Here is a 24,787-nt window from a genome sequence, read left to right as displayed (position 1 = left end):
TACATCACAAAGTAACTTTAATATATGACTTGAATTTAAGTATCAAAATACACACTTACTCTGCACTATACTGTATAAAAACAATATCATTGACTGCACTGATTTATGAAAGGTTTATTACATAAATATTTCATTTTAGTTCTTGTTTTTTTCTTTTGATTTGATTGAAAATTCTGAAAATTGTTCTCACCTCAGATCACATTTATTGCATGTCAAGAGAAAAATGACTTGTCAACGGTGGTTTTGGAGATATAACGTCTGTCAACGTAGCCATGTGACAAGATGCCCAACTCTCCCCTACTCGAAAAAATCCAACGTTTTCTTAATTTGTTGAAAGGAAATTCGGGTGTCTATTCTGGTTGCTGCTAAAATGCACCGAGTTCTTTTCCTTGTTAGTTATTTTTTGTGTAGTTGTAGAAGTGTTTTTGAAAGAGTCGACAGCTGTTTGTCTGAAGGTCTACATGTTGTTTATTCTTCCTCTGTATTTCTCCAGGCAGATTTATAGTGAATTTGACTCATTGTTGATTTTCTTCTGTAAATTCAAAATGTTGTTAATTTGTTGAGAGAATCTCAGGGTTCCACTCTGGTGTCTGTTAAGGTGCACTGACTTCATTTCTGAAATAAAGAGGCACATTTAAATCTTTATTTTTATTTTATTTAAAGCACTGCAGTGACTTGACTGCAGACGGTAATTCATTATGGACAAAATGACAGAGGGAAAACATGGTGACTATTGGATGTTGAAAACATCCAGAAAAGTCATTAAAGCAAACTAATCATCTGTTTCTGGAATAATATTTCAGCGAGTGTATTCATATTAGAAAGTGCGGGGAAGAGACAGCAGGACGTTTTCTCTGGTGAACTTTGAGTGCGTCATGACGGAGAAACTTCCGTGGGATCAAAGTAGAGTAGATAATCCAGTCACGAGTGAGAAGATGTTGAATAAAAGACCACAATTGTAATGAGCTCATATATGTTAGACCTAAATGTTGCGACTTTGAGTCTTGATCGTGTTATTTATTCTGCTGTAGTATCATTTCATGACGAGGTTCAGTAAATATTTACCTGAATAATGCACTATAACTGTTTATAACAAGACATGAATGTTAAGTGGAGACAAGTGAATTGATTAATACGCGCACGCTAGTAAACTCCCTTGCTCTTGTTTCCAGGGCAACACCCAGTTTAACCTACGTTCCCGCGCGCATGAAAACAATGGATGACTTTAACGTCCTTTTAAACGTTAAGTCGTATAATGAATATATAATATGTTTGTTGTTAATAAGGACAATAAAAAGAGGAAGAGGCTCTTTAATGATGACGTGGTGGCTCTTAGAAGAGCCTTTTGTGTGAAGGTTTGTTTAAAGTGATGACAGCTCACTTCTTCTTGGGTGCTGCCTTCTTGACTTTAGGCTTGGCAGCCTTCTTAGCGGGGGCTTTCTTGGCTGCGGGGGCCTTCTTGGGGCTCTTGGTGGCCTTTTTGGGGCTCTTGGTGGCCTTCTTGGGGCTCTTGGCTGCTTTCTTGGCCGCCGCGGGTTTCTTGGCCTTCGCCGGAGACTTCTTAGCGGCTGCTGTCTTCTTTACGGTCTTGGGTTTTTTAGCCGCCGCGGGTTTCTTGGCTGCGGCCTTCTTGGCTTTAGCAGCGGGTTTCTTGGCTGCAGGCTTCTTGACTTTTTTCGGCTCAGCCGCCTTCTTGCTCATCTTGAAGGAGCCGGAGGCCCCGGTCCCCTTGGTCTGGACCAGAGTTCCCTTAACCACCAGCTTCTTGATGGCGGTCTTGACGCGGGCCTTGTTCTTGTCCACATCGTAGCCTCCGGCAGCCAGAGTCTTCTTGAGGGCGGCCGCGGACACGCCGCTCCGCTCCTTGGATGCGGCCACAGCTTTGACGATGAGTTCACTGACGCTGGGACCAGTCCTCTTCGGTTTGGGAGTCTTCTTCTTGGCTGCTTTAGCCGGAGCGGCGGCGGCTGGAGCTGGAGCTACTTCTGCCATTTTCTCTCTCAATGATCTGATCCTGATCACGACAACACGAGTCTGACTGGACTATGAAGAGTCCAGAGCCGGAGGCTGCACTTAAACACACCATGAGAACCGTGGAGACTCAGTCCAGGTGCCCGTGGCTCCTCTGAGCGGTGTGAATGTCGTGTCACTTGTGTTTTCTCTTCATCGATAAAAGAGTCCAGACTAAATGTGGGACAAGTTCTGAAGACTGACAGTGAAGGAGTCGATAGTGGACTTGTGTCTCTTTATATTGACGTCATGCAGAGCTCTGATGCTCTCTGCTTTTTCTTTGAGGAGCCTCTAAAACTCACACATTCACCGCCGCGTCCAGCGCTGCTCAGACACTTTTCTCACTCATTTCTCTCCTAAAATGTTTGAAAATCCATCCGAGCTCCATCAAAAGCCGTTTTCAGCTGCTCCACGTGTTTGTTCACAGACTCCAAGTAAAAACAAGCATCTGTTGATCATCACTTTGTAAGAAAGTCAAGTTATTCTGGTAGCAGCAAACACACTGATGATGGCCGAGGCTTCTGGTGCCAGACTTGTATCAGAGCTGCTCACTGAGGACGACTTTTCATTTCAATCAGCTGTTAAGTTCTACTGTTAATGAACAAAAACATGTTTTTAAATGTAACAGTCACACTGATGAATGCTGAATGTTACAAAACTTCTTTAATTCTCACACAACAGCTGTAATGTACTGTTTTGTTTGTTTGTTTGTTTTCACATCATGTTTTGTGTTTCCATTAAAAACCTGCTGACTTTCCAACCTGTCTGTTTTCTTTTGCTGCCTTTGTGAAGCACTTTGTAATGTGGACTTTGAAAAGAGCTCTATAAATAAAGATGATTAAAATGACATTAATGTCACTATTCATCTTTAGTGTTTAGTCACAAACTAATACAAACACACACCTTCACCTCTGCAGGTTAGTGTGTGTGTGTGTGATTTTTTTGTAATATTAGCTGCTCAATTTTAAAAAACACAGAAAAATTTCAGACTATTGTGTTATTTCTTATGAATTTTGCTTCAAAATATGTGTTGTCATGGAGATGATGTGATGGAAAAGACCACATGTGTTAGAAATGACATGTGACAAACAACATTAATGAACAATGTTGACTTTGATTATTTCTGACATAAAATAATATCCATTTTCAAAGTGAACTTTGTTAACTAAACTTAAACCATTAATTCACATTCAATCAGGTGACAGAAAATTCATTGAAAATGGACCTTTATGTTCTGAAACATACAAGCTAATTGTATAGATTGGATTTACTACAAGTAAAATAGAAAACAATTAAAATAAACAAAGACAGTTTGTCATTTTTAGATGTACACATCTGGAAATTATAGCTGCAACAATTAATCAAGTTATCAATTATGACATTAATCACCATCTATTGAGATCATCAATTCAGCTTCTTCAATGCTTTCTTTACTTCTTCATGACATTAAGCTGAATATCTTTGGGCTGTGGACAAAACAAGAAATTTGAAAAACCAAAACGAAACAATTATTAATGAATCAAAAAACAAAAACAACAGATTAATTTGTGATTATGAAAATAATCCCCACTTTAAATTCCATGTGTTTAAAAGGCAACTATTTGAAACTAACATTATAATCTATGAGTTGAACTTCAAAATGAAATCAAACAACTTTTTACAAAGTTTTAAAAAGTTTTTAAGATCAGAATGAAACTCCTGTCTTCATAGGTTTTAAATGAAAGTGAGATCAAATGGATTATAAAATGAATTTTAAATATACTTTTTAAAACAGTATGTGAAACTAAATGAAATCAAACTTTTCAATAGAACAAGCCTATTTTATAATACAGAATGGTTTGCATTCACGTTAAACATGGACTCAGTGGCGGTGCTGCACCTGCATTTTAATATTGGTATCTCTCTCTGCAGAAGACATGAAGTGTGTATCTGTCAAACTTACATATGGACCCAGGTTTTCTTCTTCTCCTTCCTTCATGGTCCACAACAGAGCTAATTAAGTGTTTGACTGAACATTTTAACTGAACATGAAATATTTGTAGTTGTAGAACCCAAATAAAACACATTTATAACACTGACATCATCATTTCCATCACAGTATGTCTTTTCCTCCCTGAATCTGCATTTTATCCAGTGTGGTGGAAATGAGGGTGACCCAAAGGGACAGCTGTTCTTTTTTATGAAAAAAGACATAAAATACTAATAGTTCTTACAACATATGATACATTTCACTAAAATGGGCGGTTTTTATTAGATCAATATTCAATTTTAGAATTATGCTAGGCCACTTTTTATATCATACAAATAATGACTGATTTACCATTAATGTTTGTAGGTTTCTTTTAGTGTCAAGTAAATGTGACAAAAATAAAATGCGCGAAAGAAGAGTGAAACATTTGAAATATTGAATTTCTTCATGTTGTGTTGTTCAACATGTTGTGAGTGATGACTGTATTATCTACTGTACTTTAACTCCGCGTCATGACGCACTGACAGTTGTGGACTGTAATGTAGTTTCCCTCAGAGAAAACGTGTTGTTGTCTGTTGTGTTTGATTTGTCATTTTAGTAATAATTGTAACAGTTGGTGTTTTCACTGACTGGACTGTTAAATGACGGATAGTTGGCGTTACTTGATCGATGGCGGAGAGAACAGCCGCTACTGCGAGAGGAAATGAAAAGAAAGTTGTTGTAAACTCCTGCAGCTTAATGAAGATGATGTGTGGTGAAAAGCCACTGTGGTTGTAAATGATTTTCAGAGTTCCACAACATTAGTAAGACATGGTGAGAGTTCCAGTGTGTTTGTGTGCATGAGACATAAGACAGAGCTCTTTATGAGGAGAGTGTGTGGCTCTGAAAAGAGCCGTTTTGGGGTCTGGTTGAGGATCCAGCAGCTTTACTTCTTGGCGGGCTTCTCGGTCTTCTTGGGCAGCAGAACAGCCTGGATGTTGGGCAGCACGCCGCCCTGAGCGATGGTGACTCCACCCAGGAGTTTGTTGAGCTCCTCGTCGTTGCGGACAGCCAGCTGCAGGTGACGGGGGATGATACGGGTCTTCTTGTTGTCGCGGGCAGCGTTTCCAGCCAACTCCAGGATCTCAGCGGTCAGGTACTCCAGCACGGCCGCCAGGTAGACGGGGGCGCCGGCACCCACACGCTCCGCATAGTTGCCCTTCCTCAGCAGCCTGTGAACACGGCCGACTGGGAACTGGAGCCCAGCACGAGAGGAGCGGGTCTTTGCCTTAGCTCTGGCTTTACCACCGGTCTTTCCTCGTCCGCTCATTGTTGGATACTTTCCGAAGTCGAGACTAACAGAAACTGAAGACCAGACAGTCAAACCCCAATTATATGCTCAGGGAGCGCGCGCGGACGGGGTCTGGGGTCCGTCAGACCAACCACAGCAGAGCCTCCAGCAGAGGTCGACCGCTCTGGATTGTGGCGGACTTTTTGAACACATTTGTCTCCAATCAGCAGCGGAGATTCGGGCGGTGGGTCGCCCCTCCTGTCGGTGCTGAGCTCCAAGAGGAGCCTCTCACCAATCAGGAGGCGGAGGTCTGAAGCAGCGTCATGATCCCAGCCGGTCCCACAGTTTAAGAGCAGCGTGTCTCGTGTCTTTACTTTTCATACTTCTGTTGAGAGAAAGAAGGAACGATGGCAAGAACCAAGCAGACCGCTCGTAAATCCACCGGAGGCAAAGCTCCCAGGAAGCAGCTGGCCACCAAGGCTGCCCGTAAGAGCGCCCCGGCCACCGGCGGCGTCAAGAAGCCTCATCGTTACAGGCCCGGTACCGTGGCTCTGAGAGAGATCCGTCGCTACCAGAAATCCACCGAGCTGCTCATCCGCAAGCTGCCCTTCCAGCGCCTGGTCAGAGAGATCGCTCAGGATTTCAAGACCGACCTGCGCTTCCAGAGCTCCGCTGTCATGGCTCTGCAGGAGGCCAGCGAGGCTTACCTGGTCGGACTCTTTGAGGACACCAACCTGTGCGCCATCCACGCCAAGAGAGTCACCATCATGCCCAAAGACATCCAGCTGGCCCGTCGCATCCGCGGAGAGAGAGCTTAAACTATCTGCTGCTGCTCCACAAACACAACGGCTCTTTTAAGAGCCACCTCACTCTCTCTGAAGACACTCTTCCTCTGCTGCTCCGAGCTTTAACACCTTCAGTTACTTCAATTATAACTCCTCCAAAAATAAAATATTACTATAATAATAATAATAATAATAATAATAATAATAATAATAATAACAATAATAACAACAACAACAACAACGATGATAATAATGATGATAATCTGAAAATGTTTCTCCGACAAATGTGTTTAGTCCCCGCAGTGAAATATTTCATATGTTGGTTATATCAAACATTATTACATATTCACAGGAATTACTAAGTGGTGTTTTAACAATATTAGGTTTAACTAATTAGGTTTTCATATTTTAAAAAAAGTATAGAATAATCGCAGCAACAGGAAAAATGCCCTTGTAATATAGCCATACACTCATAAAAGTATTTGATAGCAAAATAAAATAGCAATGGCACGTGCAATATTACTTTTCACATTTACTGTTCATGCAGGGTGTGTGTGTGTGTGTGTGTGTGTCAGCCACTGTGACGTCACAGACTTCCTTTGAAGATGTTCCTCTGATGACTCGTCAACATTCTAGAACCTGGTTAGAACCATATATAACAGGGAGCCTTTAGAACACTCAGGACACACACAGCTTCAGAGGGTCAAAAGATGCAGTTGGACTGGACAGGACTTGGTTTTCATTAAGAGGTAAGGTAAGAACATGCTTCTAATTACGGGGAAGCTAAGAGGAGCTCGGCTCACCTGAAAAGATCATCAACTCCCCTGAAAGTCTAATCTGGAACATTTGAGGGCAGCTCTAAAACATGATGCTCCTCAAATAATAATAATAGAGAAAATATTCCAATGTTGTGAGTTTATTCACACATTACATTATAATTGTGAACATTAATTAACACTATGCTCTGTGAGCTGTTGTGTGTAGCAGCCTGACAGCTGTGCTGTCCATGGTCCTGACACGGAGCAGAGGTGACTGACACACAGACACAACATGTTACTTACTTCGGTTCCTCTTTGATTTTCGTTGTTGCAAACTGAACTTTGGGCTCTAATTCCACTTTGTCCTGATTCTAACAACCAACAGACAGAAAGGAAACGACAGGGAAGTGAAGGGACAGTCAGTGAGGAGCAGTGGTGGACAAAGTACTCAACCCCAGTCAAATTATAGATACTGCTGGTCAAATATTTCTCAACTACAAGTGAAAGTTGCTCAGTAAAAAATTTACTTGAGTTGAAGTGCTAGAGTTCTTGCTTTTAAAAATACTTAAGTATTCAAAAGTACATTTTTAAAAAATACTTTAGTATTGAAAAGTGCGTTTTTAAAAATACTTAAGTATTCAAAAGTATAAATTACAAAGTACATTTTCTAATATCAGTAGTATCAGTATCATTTTCAGAAGCTTGTAACTCTCTGAAACCATCTAATGATGCACTGATGCTTGTAGAACCACTCTGATACATAAAGTCTATAGAAACACCTATAAAAACTTCAGCATAGAAATACAATCAAAAACAAAAAGGACAGCTGTTGTCATTTTCTGATGCAACTGTATTAAAATCACTGCATAAAATTAGATTGAAGATAACTGTAAGGAGTTCTCTGTTAAATAATTGAGATTTCTTTCTGTCCTCAGAGGCAGTATATATACATGAATTATATGGTATTTTTCGCCATGATAAAAACAATTCAACTTTAAAAGCTACCTGGAATAATGAATAATTATAATTACACCTTGAGATTTCAGTTTGTCTTTCTCATGCCGTCACCATTACCGTTTTTTGTTTGAATGAAAGAGAGAGAGTTTGTTTGTTCTTGTTACAGAGCGCCTGGATGTATTTCCACTTCTACATCAGTCTCATTTGAGAGGATAGGTGTATAGAAACACTTCCTGATAGTAGTTGTGCTGAAAATATTTAAATATTGTATCTTTTTTTTTTTTTAATATATAATTTTTTTAATGAAATGAAACAGACAGATGTGAGCAAATGTATACATGGAAATTATTTTCAGATTTTTAAATATTTTCCATTGGCTGAAAGAAACTACAAAAGACAGTTTGTCATTTTTAGCTTGAAACATCTGTAAACAAACATTTATGATCTGTGAGAACTTCAAAATGAAATCAAACAGAAAATAATTTTGAAAAAATATACATTTTTAAGTTTAAATGAAACAAACAAAACCTTCTGTCCTCTTAAGTTAGTTAAAACAGAAGATAAAATAAATAAATTAAATTTGATTTTTAAAACACAATGCAAAACTTAAGTATATGAAACATTTAAACAGATCACTCCTCTTTTACAAAACAAGTGCTGGTTGAACATAGAATATTTTTAGTTACGTAAGTTATAGTTATATAACCATTTAAAACACAGGCAGTCATTTCCATCATAATATCTCTTTTCCATCAACAGAGAGTTGAAAATGACTGTTATGGAAATGACATTTTATCAAATATCAAATATCTGCTGATATATTAGTGTAATAGTGTGTTCAGGTATTCTAACTTTAAGCTCTGTTATTCTATATATTCTAATTAGCAGGCAAGAAAAGAGGAGGAATGTAAAGATTTCAAGTACTTAGATTGATCTGTTTGGTACTCAGGTATTGTGTTGGATCAGTCATAACATAGTTGTGAGTTTGTTTACAGTATTATGAAAAAGACTAATATTTACATGCTTTTGTTTTCATGAGAAGGTTTTGTATTTTTGTCAACGAACGCCCCAGAAGTAACTCTCTCTCAGTCTGCATTTGGAGCTGAGAGAGACAGGTATGTTGGCAGAGTAAACCTGTATCTAAATTGTGTTCCAGTGTTAAATTAATGGCATTGGGATAATATCTTTAGAGAGTTTTGTAAGATAGTTGTAATGCATAAAGTTCAAGTCTGTACTGTAAAGCATTTTGAAGTTACCTGAAGTTATGTATGATTTGTTTCCCTCGTGCAACAATAAATTTAATTCTGCTTGAAAAGTTAACTCCCAGGCTACTTTAAATCATCACATACAAAGAAAAATTAAGGAGAGTAATTGAGTACTTTAAAGTATGAAATATTTCTTAAGAGTGGAGCTGCCCCCGAAAGAACAGTAATTCAAGTTATTTGTCAGTCAAATCTTAGTACTCTTGTATTTAACTGCATCATTGTACACAGGGCAATGCAGGAGCTGCATGGGGCACAAATGTGGCACAACACCTCAGCCACAACATGTTTCCAGCAGAGAGCTGGAAACTGTCTGTAGCTGTGCAGCTATTGCACAGCTCATCTCTATTTTTTACATAGCTTGTCTATTTTTTCCTCTTGTACAGCTATATCGCCCTCAAACAAGTAAAAACTGCTTTTTTAATTCTGGGGAAAAAAAAAAACAAGTAAAACCTGTTTGAAAATGGTTTGTACATCATTGTACGAGAGGTAATGTGACGCAGCAGAGCAATCTTGTGGGTGTTATAGATTGCAATTTAAAAAAAGGAGTTAATAAATTCAGTACCAGTTGATATAGCTATGCTTCCAAACCCTACATAACCAGCTGCATCTGTCAAAACCCAACATTCACACAACAAAGTCGAGTATCTGTCATCTGTCCCTCTTTAAATTTGTTTGTTTGTTTGTTTGTTTAACAGGGACAGCTACTTAGCCGCACAAGAGTTAGCAGTAAGCTAATTTTCATCTGTAGTCCCTGGGCAGGAAACAGAATAATTTCTCTGCTAAAAGACACTATTATATAAGAAACACAATTACAAAATAGAACATATTCATGACACAGCAGCTTCAGTAATAACAATAGTAAGAGAACACAACATCAAGTCATTGCAACAATAATAACAATCTCCTCAGAAAACACAACCGGCACACAACAGAGACAGTCTATGTAAAAATCTCTGCTCTGCTCTTCCTATGTGATGCATCACATCGAAGCCCCATGTATTTCAGCCATCAGTGAAATTGGCTGAACCACTTTTGAACCAGGCAGTAGTCGGTGGTACAACCTCCTCTACTGCTGTCCACTGTGATTGACTGTTCAGCTGACAGCAGCATGAGACACTTTTTGGTGCACTTCTGTAACTCAAGTAGGATACACACTTAGTTTTTGACTGCATGTAAAATCTGAGTTTTTGACATCACAAATGACCAAGAAATGCATTAAAACTTGAGTCATACAGGTAAATCATGAGACTCATTTAGGCTGATAAGCTCATGTGGCCCTAAACTGAAGACAAACAAACAAAGATTCTAGTCTTCATGTTGAACAGCCTTTATTGTACACTGTGTTTATGACATTAACTGTGTAGAAAACAACTGTAATAAACCCTGACATCACAGCTAGGAGTGAATATGCACACAATGAATTATATGAATGTATGTCACAGAATATTACTATGCATTAGCAACATAGTTTGATGAACTTTGATGCCAGTACAGCACATTCAAATTGTATAGTGAGACAAGGAAATTAGCCATGCTGTATTTTTTAATGATACAGTTTCGATAGAAATCTTCACATCTTCATCATGTGACACCATCTTGGGAACAGTCTCCTGTTAAATTTATTTATTTATTTATTTAAAAAGGATCCCCATTAACTAGTGCCATTGAGACAAGCTAATATTCCTGGGGTCCAAATCAATTCATCATATTGATCATTAGCTCATAACATCACATTAGTGTTACATATGTACATCACATGTAAGTAACAACGATTGTGTGTGTAACAGTTACCATTTTTACAACCACACATTCCAAAATACTTTCCATACTGACTCACTTACTCTGGGAACAGAGGCAGGTCAGAAGGACGTTTCATCATGAATGTCAGAGAACACAACAAGACAAGACATTATGCGGAACACGGAAAAGGAAAGGTGTGTTTTACTGTTTGTAAATCCATACATTTGATTTGACAATTTTTGTAAGTCTTCATGATGGTTGTATGGGCATATGTAAGGGGTTGTGGCCTATTAGGTTTGGGCAATATATTCAAATTTATCTATTTAAATAATAGGTTTGAAATTTACTATTATTTGATGTAAAACTTCCTGTTTCAAATGCAGCCAATATCTTGAGTCCTTTGTAATTTCAAACAATTTCTAAACACACATATACAGTGGTGTGAAAAAGTGTGAGACAAAAGTTGAACTTTTTGGAAGGTGTGTGTCCCATTACATCTGGCGTAAGAGTAACACCGCATTTCAGAAAAAGAACATCATACCAACAGTAGAATATGGTGGTGGTAGTGTGATGGTCAGGGGCTGTTTTGCTGCTTCAGGACCTGAAAGACTTGCTGTGATAAATGGAACCATGAATTCTACTGTCTACCAAAAAATCCTGAAGGAGAATGTCCGGCCATCTATTCGTAACCTCAAGCTGAAACGAACTTGGGTTCTACAGCAGGACAATGATCCAAAACACACCAGCAAGTCCACCTCTGAATGGCTGAAGAAAAACATAATGAAGACTTTGGAGTGACCTAGTCAAAGTCCTGACCTGAATCCTATTGAGATGCTGTGGCATGACCTTAGAAGGGTGGTTCATGCTTGAAAACCCTCCAATGTGGCTGAACAATTCTGCAAAGATGAGTGGGCCAAAATTCCTCCACGGTGCTGTAAGATACTCATTGCAAGTTATCGCAAACACTTGATTGCAGTTGTTGCTGCTAAGGGTGGCCCAACCAGTTATTAGGTTTAGGGGGCAATCACTTTTTCACACCACTGTATGATAAATAAAGTAAGGTTGCAACTAACGATTATTTTCATTATTGATTAATCTGTCAATTAATCAACCATTTGTTGATCCATGAAATCTCATAAAATGGTGAAAAAGATTGAGAGGTGTGTTTTCCAAAGTACAAGATGGCGTCCTCAAATGTTCTGTTTTGTTCACAACTCAAAGAAATTCAGTTCACTGTCAGAGAGGAGTAAAGAAACCAGAAAATATTCACATTTAAGAAGCTGAATTCAGAATTTGTATGTTTTTTTATTTATTAGAAAAGACTAGATTAATTTCATATTTGATTACCAATCAATTCATAGTTGCAGCTCTAACCTTAAGTGCTTATGGTTTGAATGCTCCACATTTTATTGAGTGTATTATGTAGAATGAGACTCACATCGATCTAGTCTTGGTCATGACTTTCTCTCAGTTTAGGTGGTCTTTAGTACAATAACCAATATTTTGCCAAATGCACTCATGTGTGTGTTTGACTGTTTTACACATTTCCCCTGATTCATACAGTAAGTGTGTCCAGTCCACAGACAGTGCCACTATCAAGTAATTTTGGAGCAGATTGTACAATGTACAATGAGCTCTTTTTGTTTTTCACAGTCAAATGAACTTTACTCTGAGCTGTGAGAAAGTGACCCACACCCCCAGGACACTGCAAGACTGTATACTGTATGACAGTATAAACCATGTGATCTCAATAACCTCTTAACATTCTGTAAAGGCTTGTTTAACATAGTATTAAGCTTTATGAATTTAATATGTTTTCGTTTCAGAATGCCCACATACAGTGGCAGGGAGCCAAGACTTTTACCCTGTGAAGAGGGTTTCCAAATGCAAAGTTACTAGGTTAATTATAATCCCGCTCAAACACAGTCCCTGAAACACTCCAGCAGCTCTGGGTAGAGTCGTCTTTAGGGGACTTGGATCAACTGCAGTCATGACATTATTGAAGTAAGAATAGATGTCTGTGTTTCTTCTTTCTTCTGACTTGTCTGAAATCGAAGTTTTTTGCTGAGGTCTGGCTTGACATAGACATCCTCAGACAGACTGACTGAAGTGTCTGTGGACACAAATAAACACAGCTGATGAGAGTTTATTTTAAAATGAATTAGTTAAGTGATGTGATGTTTGATATCAAGCATCCTGTCGTCCTACATTCACAAATTTACTGTAACAAATACGAACATGATGACATGATGTCCAATTTTTATAGTAACTCATAACTGAAAAACAAAATACCTGAATAAAAAATGTAATGTTTCTAAGGTTCATATCAGGTAATATTAAACACAGTGTCCCATGTATGTAGGACACATGAGACAGACAGACAGACAGACAGACAGACAGACAGAACAAGGATAGATAGATCGATAGACTGATACTTTTCTGTTGGTCGTAAGTGGTGCTGTCCAGTGGTTTCGGTGGAGTACTCTTCTCTGTCCAGCAGTTGTAATAAATTACTCCATTCTCGGTGTTATCACAGATGCCCTCCTTTCTACTCTCTTCCTCTTCATCTTCCTCTTCTTTCTTTTCACCAGTCTGAAATCGACCTTTTTTGCTGAGGTCTGGCTTGGCATAGATATCCTCAGACATACTGTGCTCTGACTTCAACTTGGACGTGCTCTGTTCTGTTTGTGCCAGTCACCCAGTATTTCAGCATTTATGTTATCATACTGTGGCCGAGGAGAAGAGGGAAGTAAAGAATGTATGTTGACCAATTTTAAAAGGGAAGAAAATAGAAGAAGGCATGGATTACACACAACTACCTGATGTCTTGTATAATTGCAGTAAACCTGAAGAGGTGACATGCAAACCAATGAGGGCTCTATCTTACACCTGGTGCAAAGCAGATGTCTCATTGTTGCCATGTCTGAATCCATCCATCTGTTCATAACAGGGGGGTTAAAATAAGAAAATGCATGTATATACATCTAGATGTATGAAGTGAGAATTTGCATTAGCTGTTTACAGTGGTTGACAGGGTTGGGCATCGTCGATTCCGGTTCCGGTTCCGATTCCGATTCCTCGTTTCGATTCTGGTTCCTAACGATTCTTGATTGCGATTCTTTTAAGAGGCAGGGTCAAAAAAGTTTACATGTTTTAAATGAGCTAGCTAACCAGAGGTCTTTCTGGATGAAATAGTCTGAACTACTCCATAAATTTTAATTCTATGAACTTTTTACTTTTTATGAACTTTACTATGGATTTCTCACAGGGCTGTTTTCAACTAGTATATAAATATCAAATCTATGAACTTGAATATGAATATTATAAATTCGGATCATTTTTCGGATCAGCAAAAGAGAAAATAGTGGTGGGATTAGGGTTAAATTATTTTAAAAGTGCACTTGTCTTTGATCTTTGTCTGTCTGTAATTATCGCCATAGTTATGTAATGTAATAATAATGATAATAGTAATGATAATGGAAATAATATTAAAAACTTCAAACTTATACAGTGCTGTACTATGTATATACTACACATATATTAGATCATTATACACTGTACAGTATAATACACAACTACGCTCTGTAGTCTGGCTCAATGTCCCGCCTACAGCAGCACATCTGATTGGTTAGAAGTCATGATCAATCAGCAGACACACTGTGTCACAGACGTGGAGAGACAGAGCTGCAGCGGTGAGCAGAGAGGAGCTGTGTAGAAGTTAAGACAGCTGATATCACCAAAGTTTCAATGAACATCACAGTTTTATGATCTGTTTCTATGGTGATATCATAGTTACATCAGTGAAAAAAGTTATGGTCTGGATTTCACTCAAGGTGATGTGACGTCGCTCTTCACAGAGATGAGCTGCACACAGCAGCATCTGTCCTGTCTGTTCACTGTAACTCTGCATTGAGATTTCAGGTATTATAACTTATACAAAAATAACAGTGACAGTAAAACTATGATGCTCACATGTGGTCCGCGGATCACACGCGTGCCGAACCGTAGAGGGCGATCCGTACGGAACACGGATCAACTGCGACCCACCGTTTTAGGTCAAGTATAACTTGTTAGCTGCCTCACTGTTGACATAAGATGTATTTTATTGTTTTACTTACCGGATTTGGACTGGAGTGTGGTGCTAGGCTGTGGGTCGGAGCCGGAGGAAGAGGCAGCGGAGGAAAACCGGCGCAGCGCGTCAAAGACGGGGCACTCTGTTATTTGTACACCATGAACCTGGAGGTGTTTGATCATGTTTGTCGTGCACGCTCCTGTGCATGATGTAATATTTTACAAGTGTTGCACTAAGCCGACTTGTCATCATTTTTATTAAAGTGAAGCCACACTTTAGACCGCCGCCGCACACTGTCCATGGTTGCGCCGTAACGCCAACTCTTCCGGCGGCTTCTTCCTCCAGTCGGCGGACTGGGTATCGAAACTTGGAATCGAAATTTAAAAATTTGAACGATTCCGGGAGAATCGGAAAGTTAGTCCCGGTTCCAATCGATACTCGATACTAGATGCCCAATCCTATCCCATCCCATATATATATATATATATATATATATATATATATATATATATATATATATATATATATATATATAAATTAAAGCATAATCTATCGATTATCGATTATTCTGCAGATTAATCAAGTAATCAGATAAGAAATATTGCGCGTTCTGCATTTTTTTCTATTACATTACTTTTGTTTATGGTAATATACAAAAGAGAAGATAATACAGGTCTATTAAATGAACTATGAATTTCTAAAGTAAAAATACTCAGTTGAGTAACTTTACTTTTACTGTAGATTTACTTTTACTGTTTTTACTTTACTTTTACTTTTGTACTTGAAAAAAAGTAGAAAATAAAGGCAGTAATGTCTGTAGAAACCAGAAACAGAAGATGGAACTAACTCTTTTAACTGAAACAGTCACCAGAATGTTTTGTTCACATGTTAAAATCACAACATTTTTCTTCTGGAGCAGGACAGACGCTCCCAGACCCCCAGAGGACAGAGGACTGGTTTACTAACATGACACCTTTTTCTCTTCTTATGAGTTTGCAGGTCTGTATTTAGTCATCAAAAAATACCAATAAGAATACCATTAAATTACAACAACAGCAATAAAATTGTTGATTTTTCAAAAATGGAAACAATAACATGCAAGATTTTTAAATTGCAATTAGTTATTTTACATCATAGCATTAGTGCTTTTACTTAAATAAAGAATGTGAGTATTTTTTTCATCACAGCAGGTCAGTGATCAGTGTTTCAGTGACTCTCTGTGGTTCAGTGAATAGTGTTTTATTTACGGCGGCCCGCCACATTAAAAACATTGACACCACGATATGAATTTCTGTTTTCTGAACTGCGCACCTTTTTCGGTCGTGTCTAGAAGGTAACTCTTTATTTGCACAACTCTCGCGAGATTTGTGTCCGTTATTTCTACTAAAATAATCAAACTCGCGCGATCTTTCGCGGGTCTAGGGTTCCCTTCTAGACACGACCCTCTCTGTCTCTCTGTCAAACTACAAACAGCAGACTGTCTGTAAACAGCACAATGTTAAACTGCAGTGTTTCACACAAAGACTTTATTTGTGTGGACACCAAGGTTTGGTTTGTCACCAATTTTGTCATTTTTATTTTTTTAATCAGTCTGAGAGGACGACGGTATCAGTGACTGATTAGTGATCAGTCTGTCCTCCTCTCCTCCCTCACCTGTTCACTCTGCTGTGAGAAGATCTGAAAGTTTCTCACAGAGAAACACAGACTCTCCTGTTTTACTTACAGGCCTCCTTATACAGTTGTTTAATTTTATAAGTGCATCTGGTTGGTGATGATGTCATTAACCATCACGTTAGTTTCTGTTGTAATAAACTCGTCATTAACAACAGTCTCCTCCACACGCAGCTTCTCTGCTGCTGTGAAAACTGAATCGCGGGTGGATTAATATGTAGGGAAAACCCAGAATGCGAGTTTAGTCTTTTTGTCTTTATAAAACATCCTGCTGATGAAGAAAGTCAACAGATGAGATACAGACAGGGTCAGAGAATCACACTGACCTCCTTTGTGTGGCTGTACTGTACGTGAGGAGCTGCATTGATGCAGAGAGGAGAGATGCTGCAGCTGTGTGATAATAAATTACATCAAAATTTAAATGTCAGTGCTCATCAATACTCTGGTCTTTATTAACCTCCACATGAGAAACACAGTGTGCTGTACAGCTGTTCGGATTTAAACAGATTTTAATAACCAAATTACTCGAATTACTCTAGGAGTCGTTTCAACCCTAAAATTAATGTCTTCTAATTTTCACACTTTGCAAAGTCATCTCGCGGGCCAGACTGGACCCTCTGGCGGGCCGGTTTTGACCCGCGGGCCGTACGTTTGACACCCCTGGTGTATTGTTTTCACGATGCATTAACAGAACCTTGTAACTCTCTGAAACCAACTGATGATGCACTGACCTGCTGTAGAACCACTCTGCTACATAAAGCCTATAGAAACACCTATAAAAATTTCAACATAGAAATACAATCAAATGGGATACCTCAAACTCATATGTTTAAATATTTTCAGATTCGTAGTTTTATTCGCTCCAGGATGCAGTCATATCAGTGTCCACCTTTAAGTATCTTAGAAGAGATGGCAGTATCAGACCCTTATAGTAAGGGAAAGATCTCAAGAAATTGGTAAACACAACTACAGAGTCCTCAAATTATAAAAGATTAGCATGGATAGAGGACCTTCAAACAGATATTACGGAAAAGGAATGGGAGACAGCTTGTTACCAAGCACAAACAATATCTATTAATAGCAGATTTAAACTGATTCAATATAATTGGCTTATGAGAACCTATATAACTCCTGAAAAACTTAATAAATTTAACCCTAATATCCCAGACACCTGTATAAAATGTGGAACGGAGAAAGGTACCTTGTACCATTGTATTTGGAAATGCAACCATATACAAGATTTTTGGAGAAGGATAATCAACACAATCTCCAATATTATAGGCAAAGAAATTCCGATGCGCCCGGAGACCTGTATTCTAGGACTTATCCCAGAAACTATGACCCTGAGAACTCATGAAAGTAAGCTGTTGAACCTCTGTCTCATACATACGAAGCGTCTTATTGCTAGACATTGGAAAAGTGTCCACTGTCCATCGCTGAATCTATGGTTTGCTGAACTCTCCTCTTGCATAGCTGTTGAAAGACTTACATATACAATCAAAATAAAGAGTCATATCTTCCATATGATATGGGATTCATTTCTCAACTTTTTGGAATCAAGACCTGATATCCCATCAAATTAAGCTGTAGCACTTATAAAGTGAGACCATGCCCTTTCTTCCTTTTTTTTTTTTTTTTTTTTTTTTTTTAAATGATATGTAGATATGTACTGTGCTCATGAATGTAGACAAGTAACTTATTTATTTTTATTGTTATTATTGTTAGTATTATTTGTCAACTGTTATTGTTTTGTTTTGTTATTTATCTTCAATGATGTCACAGAATTCATAGGTGGTTGGGTGGAGGGAGGGAGGGTTATGTTGTTTAAGGGAATCCCATAATGTTACCAATTTATGCTGAAAAGAGATGTTATGTGTTAAAAGTTGAAAATTAATAAAGAAATGTATTTAAAAAAAAATACAATCAAAAACAAAAAGGACAGCTGTTGTCATTTTCTGATGTAACTGTATTAAAATCACAGCATGGAATTAGATTGAAGCTGACTGTAAGAAGTTCTCCAAGTCTGTTAAAAAACTGAGATTTCTTTCTGTCTTCACGGGCAGATATACAGGGTGTCCACAAACTCTCTTTACAATTTAATTTTTTTTTACAAAAGCAATTGATGAGATATGTTAATCATATTTATTCTATGTACTCAGTGGTTATCAGAGTTTTTAATCACATTGCATTTGTGTATTTCAGGTAACCTGTTGAAGAAATAGGTTCTGTTAAATAAACCCCTAAAAAATGGCTACTCCTCAAGAAAAGGCACAAAATCGGATACACAGACTCAGCGAAACTACAGGATTAAGTATGGAAGAAATCCACCGTCACGTCCGTCATATTTCCGCTTTTACATCAGTCCCAGTTCAGAGCAGGTACTGTGATGTGTGTGTGTCTCCTTCTGTGAGGAACACAGTTTGTGGCCAATTGTATTTTTGAAAAGAAAAAACAGTAAGAGCTGACTTCAAAGATGTGCTTAGCCTAAAAGTAACACGTAACGACAACCTTCCTACAAATGTAATGGAGTCAAAAGTACAATATTTGTCTTTGAAATGTAGTGGAGTAAAAGTTCTAAGTTTCCAAAAGAACAAATACTCGAGTAAAGTACAGATACTCAAAAAATGTACTTAATTGCAGTACTCAAGTAAATTTCAGCTCGGTAAAGTTGGAAAGATATTCACAGATTCGGACTTCCGGTATCAATAACTCATTAGTGATACGTTGTCAAAACATAAACGAGGCCTCTTTCCCATCGTTGTAAGGTAGACAATGTGCTACAAGCCCAGTTTTATCAAAAGTAGCTATCTTTCAAGCTGCAGAAATAACATTGGTGTCTATGAGCAGCCGGCTGTGAGACGAGTGGATAGGGACCGTCTGCAAATTGCAAAACCGCTACAGCAGCGAAGAGAAACACTACACAGATATTCAATAACTTCACTCTTAGACAATGTAGTGTCACCAAAATCACTGCAGCCATCAACTGGATGCTGCTGATCATACTACAACTCTTGGTTTGATATTAAAAGCAGTTTTTCAGAATTTTAAGAAATTTTATTAATAATAAAATGTAATAACTTCTCTTTTATGTACTGTAGTGCCACCAAAATCACTGCAGCCATCAACTGGATGCTGTTGATCATACTACAACACTTGGTTTGATATTTTTTTAAAAAATCGTAATTTTATGGATTTTTTATTAATAATAAAATTTAATAACTTCTCTTTTATGTACTCTAGTGCCACCAAAATCACTGCAGCCATCAACTGGAGGCTGCTGATCATACTACAATACTTGGTTTGATATTAAAAACATTTTTTCATAATTTGAAGAATTTTTATTAATAATAAAATGTAATAACTTCTCTTTTATGCACTGTAGTGTCACCAAAATCACTGCAGCCATCAACTGCCCCCTGCTTATCATACTACAACACTTGGTTTGATATTAAAAACATTTTTTCATAATTTTAAGAATTTTTATTAGTAATAAAATGTAATAACTTCTCTTTTATGCACTGTAGTGTCACCAAAATCACTGCAGCCATCAACTGCCCCCTGCTTATCATACTACAACTCTTGGTTTGATATTTTTTTTAAAAAATCATAATTTTATGGAATTTTTATTAATAATAAAATTTAATAACTTCTCTTTTATGTACTGTAGTGCCACCAAAATCACTGCAGCCATCAACTGGATGCTGCTGATCATAGTACAACACTTGGTTTGATATTAAAAACATTTTTTCATAATTTTAAGAATTTTTTTTAATAATAAAATGTAATAACTTCTCTTTTATGCACTGTAGTGTCACTAAAATCACTGCAGCCATCAACTGGATGCTGCTGATCATAGTACAACACTTGGTTTGATATTTTTTTAAAAAATCGTAATTTTATGGATTTTTTATTAATAATAAAATTTAATAACTTCTCTTTTATGTACTCTAGTGCCACCAAAATCACTGCAGCCATCAACTGGAGGCTGCTGATCATACTACAACACTTGGTTTGATATTAAAAACATTTTTTCATAATTTGAAGAATTTTTATTAATAATAAAATGTAATAACTTCTCTTTTATGCACTGTAGTGTCACCAAAATCACTGCAGCCATCAACTGCCCCCTGCTTATCATACTACAACTCTTGGTTTGATATTTTTTTTAAAAAATCATAATTTTATGGAATTTTTATTAATAATAAAATTTAATAACTTCTCTTTTATGTACTGTAGTGCCACCAAAATCACTGCAGCCATCAACTGGATGCTGCTGATCATAGTACAACACTTGGTTTGATATTAAAAACATTTTTTCATAATTTTAAGAATTTTTTTTAATAATAAAATGTAATAACTTCTCTTTTATGCACTGTAGTGTCACTAAAATCACTGCAGCCATCAACTGGATGCTGCTGATCATAGTACAACACTTGGTTTGATATTAAAAACATTTTTTCATAATTTTAAGAATTTTTATTAATAATAAAATGTAATAACTTCTCTTTTATGTACTGTAGTGCCACCAAAATCACTGCAGCCATCAACTGGATGCTGCTGATCATACTACAACTCTTGGTTTGATATTGAAAGCAGGTTTTCATAATTTTAATATCAAACCAAGAGTTGTAGTATGATCAGCAGCATCCAGTTGATGGCTGCAGTGATTTTGGTGACACTACAGTGCATAAAAGAGAAGTTATTAAATTTTATTATTAATAAAAAATCCATAAAATTATAATTTTTAAAAAAAATATCAAACCAAGTGTTGTAGTATGATCAGCAGCATCCAGTTGATGGCTGCAGTGATTTAGGTGACACTACAGTGCATAAAAGAGAAGTTATTAAATTTTATTATTAATAAAAAAATAATAAAATTATGATTTTTTAAAAAAATATCAAACCAAGTGTTGTAGTATGATAAGCAGGGGGCAGTTGATGGCTGCACTGATTTTGGTGACACCACAGTGCATAAAAGAGAAGTTATTACATTTTATTATTAATAAAATTTCTTAAAATTATGAAAAAATGTTTTTAATATCAAACCAAGTGTTGTAGTATGATCAGCAGCATCCAGTTGATGGCTGCAGTGATTTTGGTGGCACTACAGTACATAAAAGAGAAGTTATTAAATTTTATTATTAATAAAAAAATCCATAAAATTATGATTTTTTTTAAAAAATATCAAACCAAGAGTTGTAGTATGATCAGCAGCACCCAGTTGATGGCTGCAGTGATTTTGGTGGCACTACAGTACATAAAAGAGAAGTTATTACATTTTATTATTAATAAAAATTCTTAAAATTATGAAAAAATGTTTTTAATATCAAATCAAGAGTTCTAGTATGATAAGCAGCATCCAGTTGATGGCTGCAGTGATTTTGGTGACACTACATTGTCTAAGAGTGAAGTTATTGAATATCTGTGTAGTGTTTCTCTTCGCTGCTGTAGCGGTTTTGCAATTTGCAGACAGTCCCTATCCACTCGTCTCACAGCCGGCTGCTCATAGACACCAATGTTATTTCTGCAGCTTGAAAGATAGCTACTTTTGATAAAACTGGGCTTGTAGCACATTGTCTACCTTACAACGATGGGAAAGAGGCCTCGTTTATGTTTTGACAACGTATCACTAATGAGTTATTGATACCGGAAGTCCGAATCTGTGAATATCTTTCCAACTTTACCGTTCCGTAAATTTCTTACTGTCCACCACTGGCTGTTCATAGTAAAATACTTCGATGCACTGTGAGATCAATATTTGATAAATCCAGAGTCTTGCTGGATGGTTTGTGGGCGACAGTCTACAGATGCAGTGCAGCAAGTCTGGTGTTAATTGAGCAAAAACTACGGGTTCAATTAAGTTTAAATTTTCTGAGAAAAACAGCGATAGACTTCATAATTCTTGCTGACTCAAAGCATCCGATCATTCCTGCTCACTGGGCCTATATTGTGGTAAAAGTTATAGTTGAATCATCAATGTTTTAAACGTTGCCATCAGGACTATTAGCCCACACTGCTAGTTGAGGAAGTTTGCCACAGGACTGGAACTCTGTGCAAAGTTTGGTTTATTTTATGGGAGGGCAGATTTCCTTGAAGGAGAAGAAGAAATTGGTGAAAACAATGACAGTAAGTCACCACAGGATGGCAGCAAAGCACTGAGGCTGTCTGTGTGACATCATGGAGGGAAAAAAGAAATCTGACAGGTGACTGCAACAGCAACCAGCCTGATTATCCAGACTGTCACTTCAGAGCAGTCACGCTGAAAGGAAGGAAGTCAATGTGAAAATGGAAACAAATTCATGGTCATTTACTGGAACTTATGTAATTACTGTACATTTTCCTTCCAAAACAAGTTTTCTAATCTGGGAATATCAGAACATCTAGACCAACATTTTTAAAGTTTTCTGTCCAGAAATCATTTAGTAAATACTTTAAGCTGAACATTAACACAAAGTATATTGAACATTAAAGGGACAGTTCACCCAAAAATGAAACTTCAGTCATTATCTATTCACCCTCATGCTGCTTGAAGGTCACGTTTAGTGTTTTAGTCCACAAAACACTGCTGGAGTTTCACAGGAAAACAGTGTTGTAGAATCTCCCAAATAATGGAAGTGAATGGTGACCATAAAAACATGAAATGCCTCCACACTGCCTGTCTGCTGTAATCCAAGTCTCCTAAAGCCCCAACTTGCCAAGTTGACAAAAAAAAAGAAAAGAAAAACATTATGTACACCATGTTTTTAGCCTGAATCTTCACTGTAGATCCTTAGCTTGGAGCCACGTCCACATGCACACTGTCTGAACTGGATGTGTGTGTTGTGATGGTGTGCAAACGGCATGTTGGGACTTAAAGAACCTGGATTACACCAGACGAGCATTGAACATTGTTTGAGAGATTCTGCAACACTGTTTCCTGTGAAACTCCAGCAGTATTTAGCAGAGTAACAAAATATACTCAACTGTCAGACGGCATGAGGATAAGTAGATAATGACTGAATTTTCATTTTTGGGTGAACTATCCTGTTAAATTGACTTCAGGGCAAATAAGGGAGGGATTAAGAGTGACAAGAAACTGAATGATCCGAAGTCATTTGCGTTGTGACAAATTGTTGGAAATATTTATTCTAAATCATTTTGTCCATCATCATACTCATCCTGCAGTTAAAAACTATATTTTACATATTAAACAGTATAAAGAAGGTTATATTTGGGACTTGTTCTTCAGGTGAAGGGCTCACTGAATGGGTCAAACAGTCTCAGTAACAACATCAAAAATGCAAGGCTCCTTCAAACACACAAGGCACACTGTAAAGTTTGTATAAAGTTCAAATGCCTTAACTTTACATGGCAAAAAGAGTCAAAAAATGACCAGCATGTATCGACTAACAGAGGTCTTCATCAGGGTCTGACAGGAGTGACACTTTCACTAACTGAAATAATATTTGAGTGTTTCATTAAAGAACATGGCACCTCAGTCTACACTCCAAAAAATGATTCCTGGCTCTAATAAACACAAAGTAATATTTTAAAGTAAAATGTAACTGAAATATATAAAATTTAAAGTTTATTTATCCAAAAAACAAACATAATGTAAATATGCTTAGTATAAACTGAATCTAAACAAATCAAGTGAACTTTATGTACTACATCACATAAAGAAGCTGTGCATCTCACTCCAACACAGTTTATGTAAAAGTTTGCATTAACTAAAGCAAATCTGAGTGAAGGTATGTAATTTATTCACACTGACTCAACATGATAGAAAAACATTGTATTAAATGCAACTCTTTACATCAAACTTATGTAATAAAATTACATGGGAAATTTGCATTTAATGGGTTAATTATTTTTATGTGCATGGCAGAGACAATACATGATCTTTTCCTAAACCTAACCAAGTATTTTTGTTGCAGAAACATATAAAACTGACTGAAAACTGAAAATATAAAAATGAAAAGTGAGTACTCAACTTTTAGTTTTACACAGGACTCCTAGGGGACCGTCCTGTTTTCCCAATTTTTAAAAATGATAAACTGTCACAATAAGTCTCATCAATAAATTATGTGAAGACTTCATTTGTGCAAAAGTTAATGTTCCTGACCAGTTTTACTGCCATTTTTGCATCACCCTTTATTATCTTGATGCTTTATTGAAAACATATACACATGTTAAAACTTAAGATATGACACAAAAATTTAATTACGCTGAGTTAACATGCCATCTCGTTGTTTTTATTTCCTCTTATGATTCTTGGCCCTCATAAATATGAAGCAATATATTTAAGTAA

At 37.1% G+C, this 24,787-nt stretch overlaps 2 protein-coding genes and 1 pseudogene across 2 annotated transcripts; 1 reads left to right on the top strand and 2 right to left on the bottom strand.

Moving 5' to 3' along the window:
- Nucleotides 1–629: 629 nt before the first annotated feature.
- Nucleotides 630–2,116, bottom strand: LOC146330728 (histone H1 pseudogene; annotated as a pseudogene).
- Nucleotides 2,117–4,854: 2,738 nt separating this feature from the next.
- Nucleotides 4,855–5,318, bottom strand: LOC146330727 (histone H2A-like). The gene has a single exon (XM_084746852.1). The coding sequence runs from the start codon at nt 5,286–5,288 to the stop codon at nt 4,905–4,907; it is 384 nt and encodes a 127-aa protein (XP_084602978.1). The 5' UTR covers nt 5,289–5,318; the 3' UTR covers nt 4,855–4,904.
- A 302-nt stretch (nt 5,319–5,620) lies between these two features.
- LOC146330726 (histone H3) lies at nt 5,621–6,114 on the top strand. The gene has a single exon (XM_084746839.1). The coding sequence runs from the start codon at nt 5,657–5,659 to the stop codon at nt 6,065–6,067; it is 411 nt and encodes a 136-aa protein (XP_084602965.1). The 5' UTR covers nt 5,621–5,656; the 3' UTR covers nt 6,068–6,114.
- The last annotated feature ends 18,673 nt before the right edge of the window (nt 6,115–24,787 follow it).

Source organism: Lutjanus erythropterus, chromosome 3 (assembly GCF_056507025.1).
Source record: "Lutjanus erythropterus isolate fLutEry1 chromosome 3, fLutEry1.hap2, whole genome shotgun sequence".
In the NCBI taxonomy this organism is placed as follows: domain Eukaryota; kingdom Metazoa; phylum Chordata; class Actinopteri; order Lutjaniformes; family Lutjanidae; genus Lutjanus; species Lutjanus erythropterus.
The sequence above is the reverse complement of the archived record's forward strand: the minus strand, read 5'-3'. Positions and strand labels throughout refer to the sequence as shown.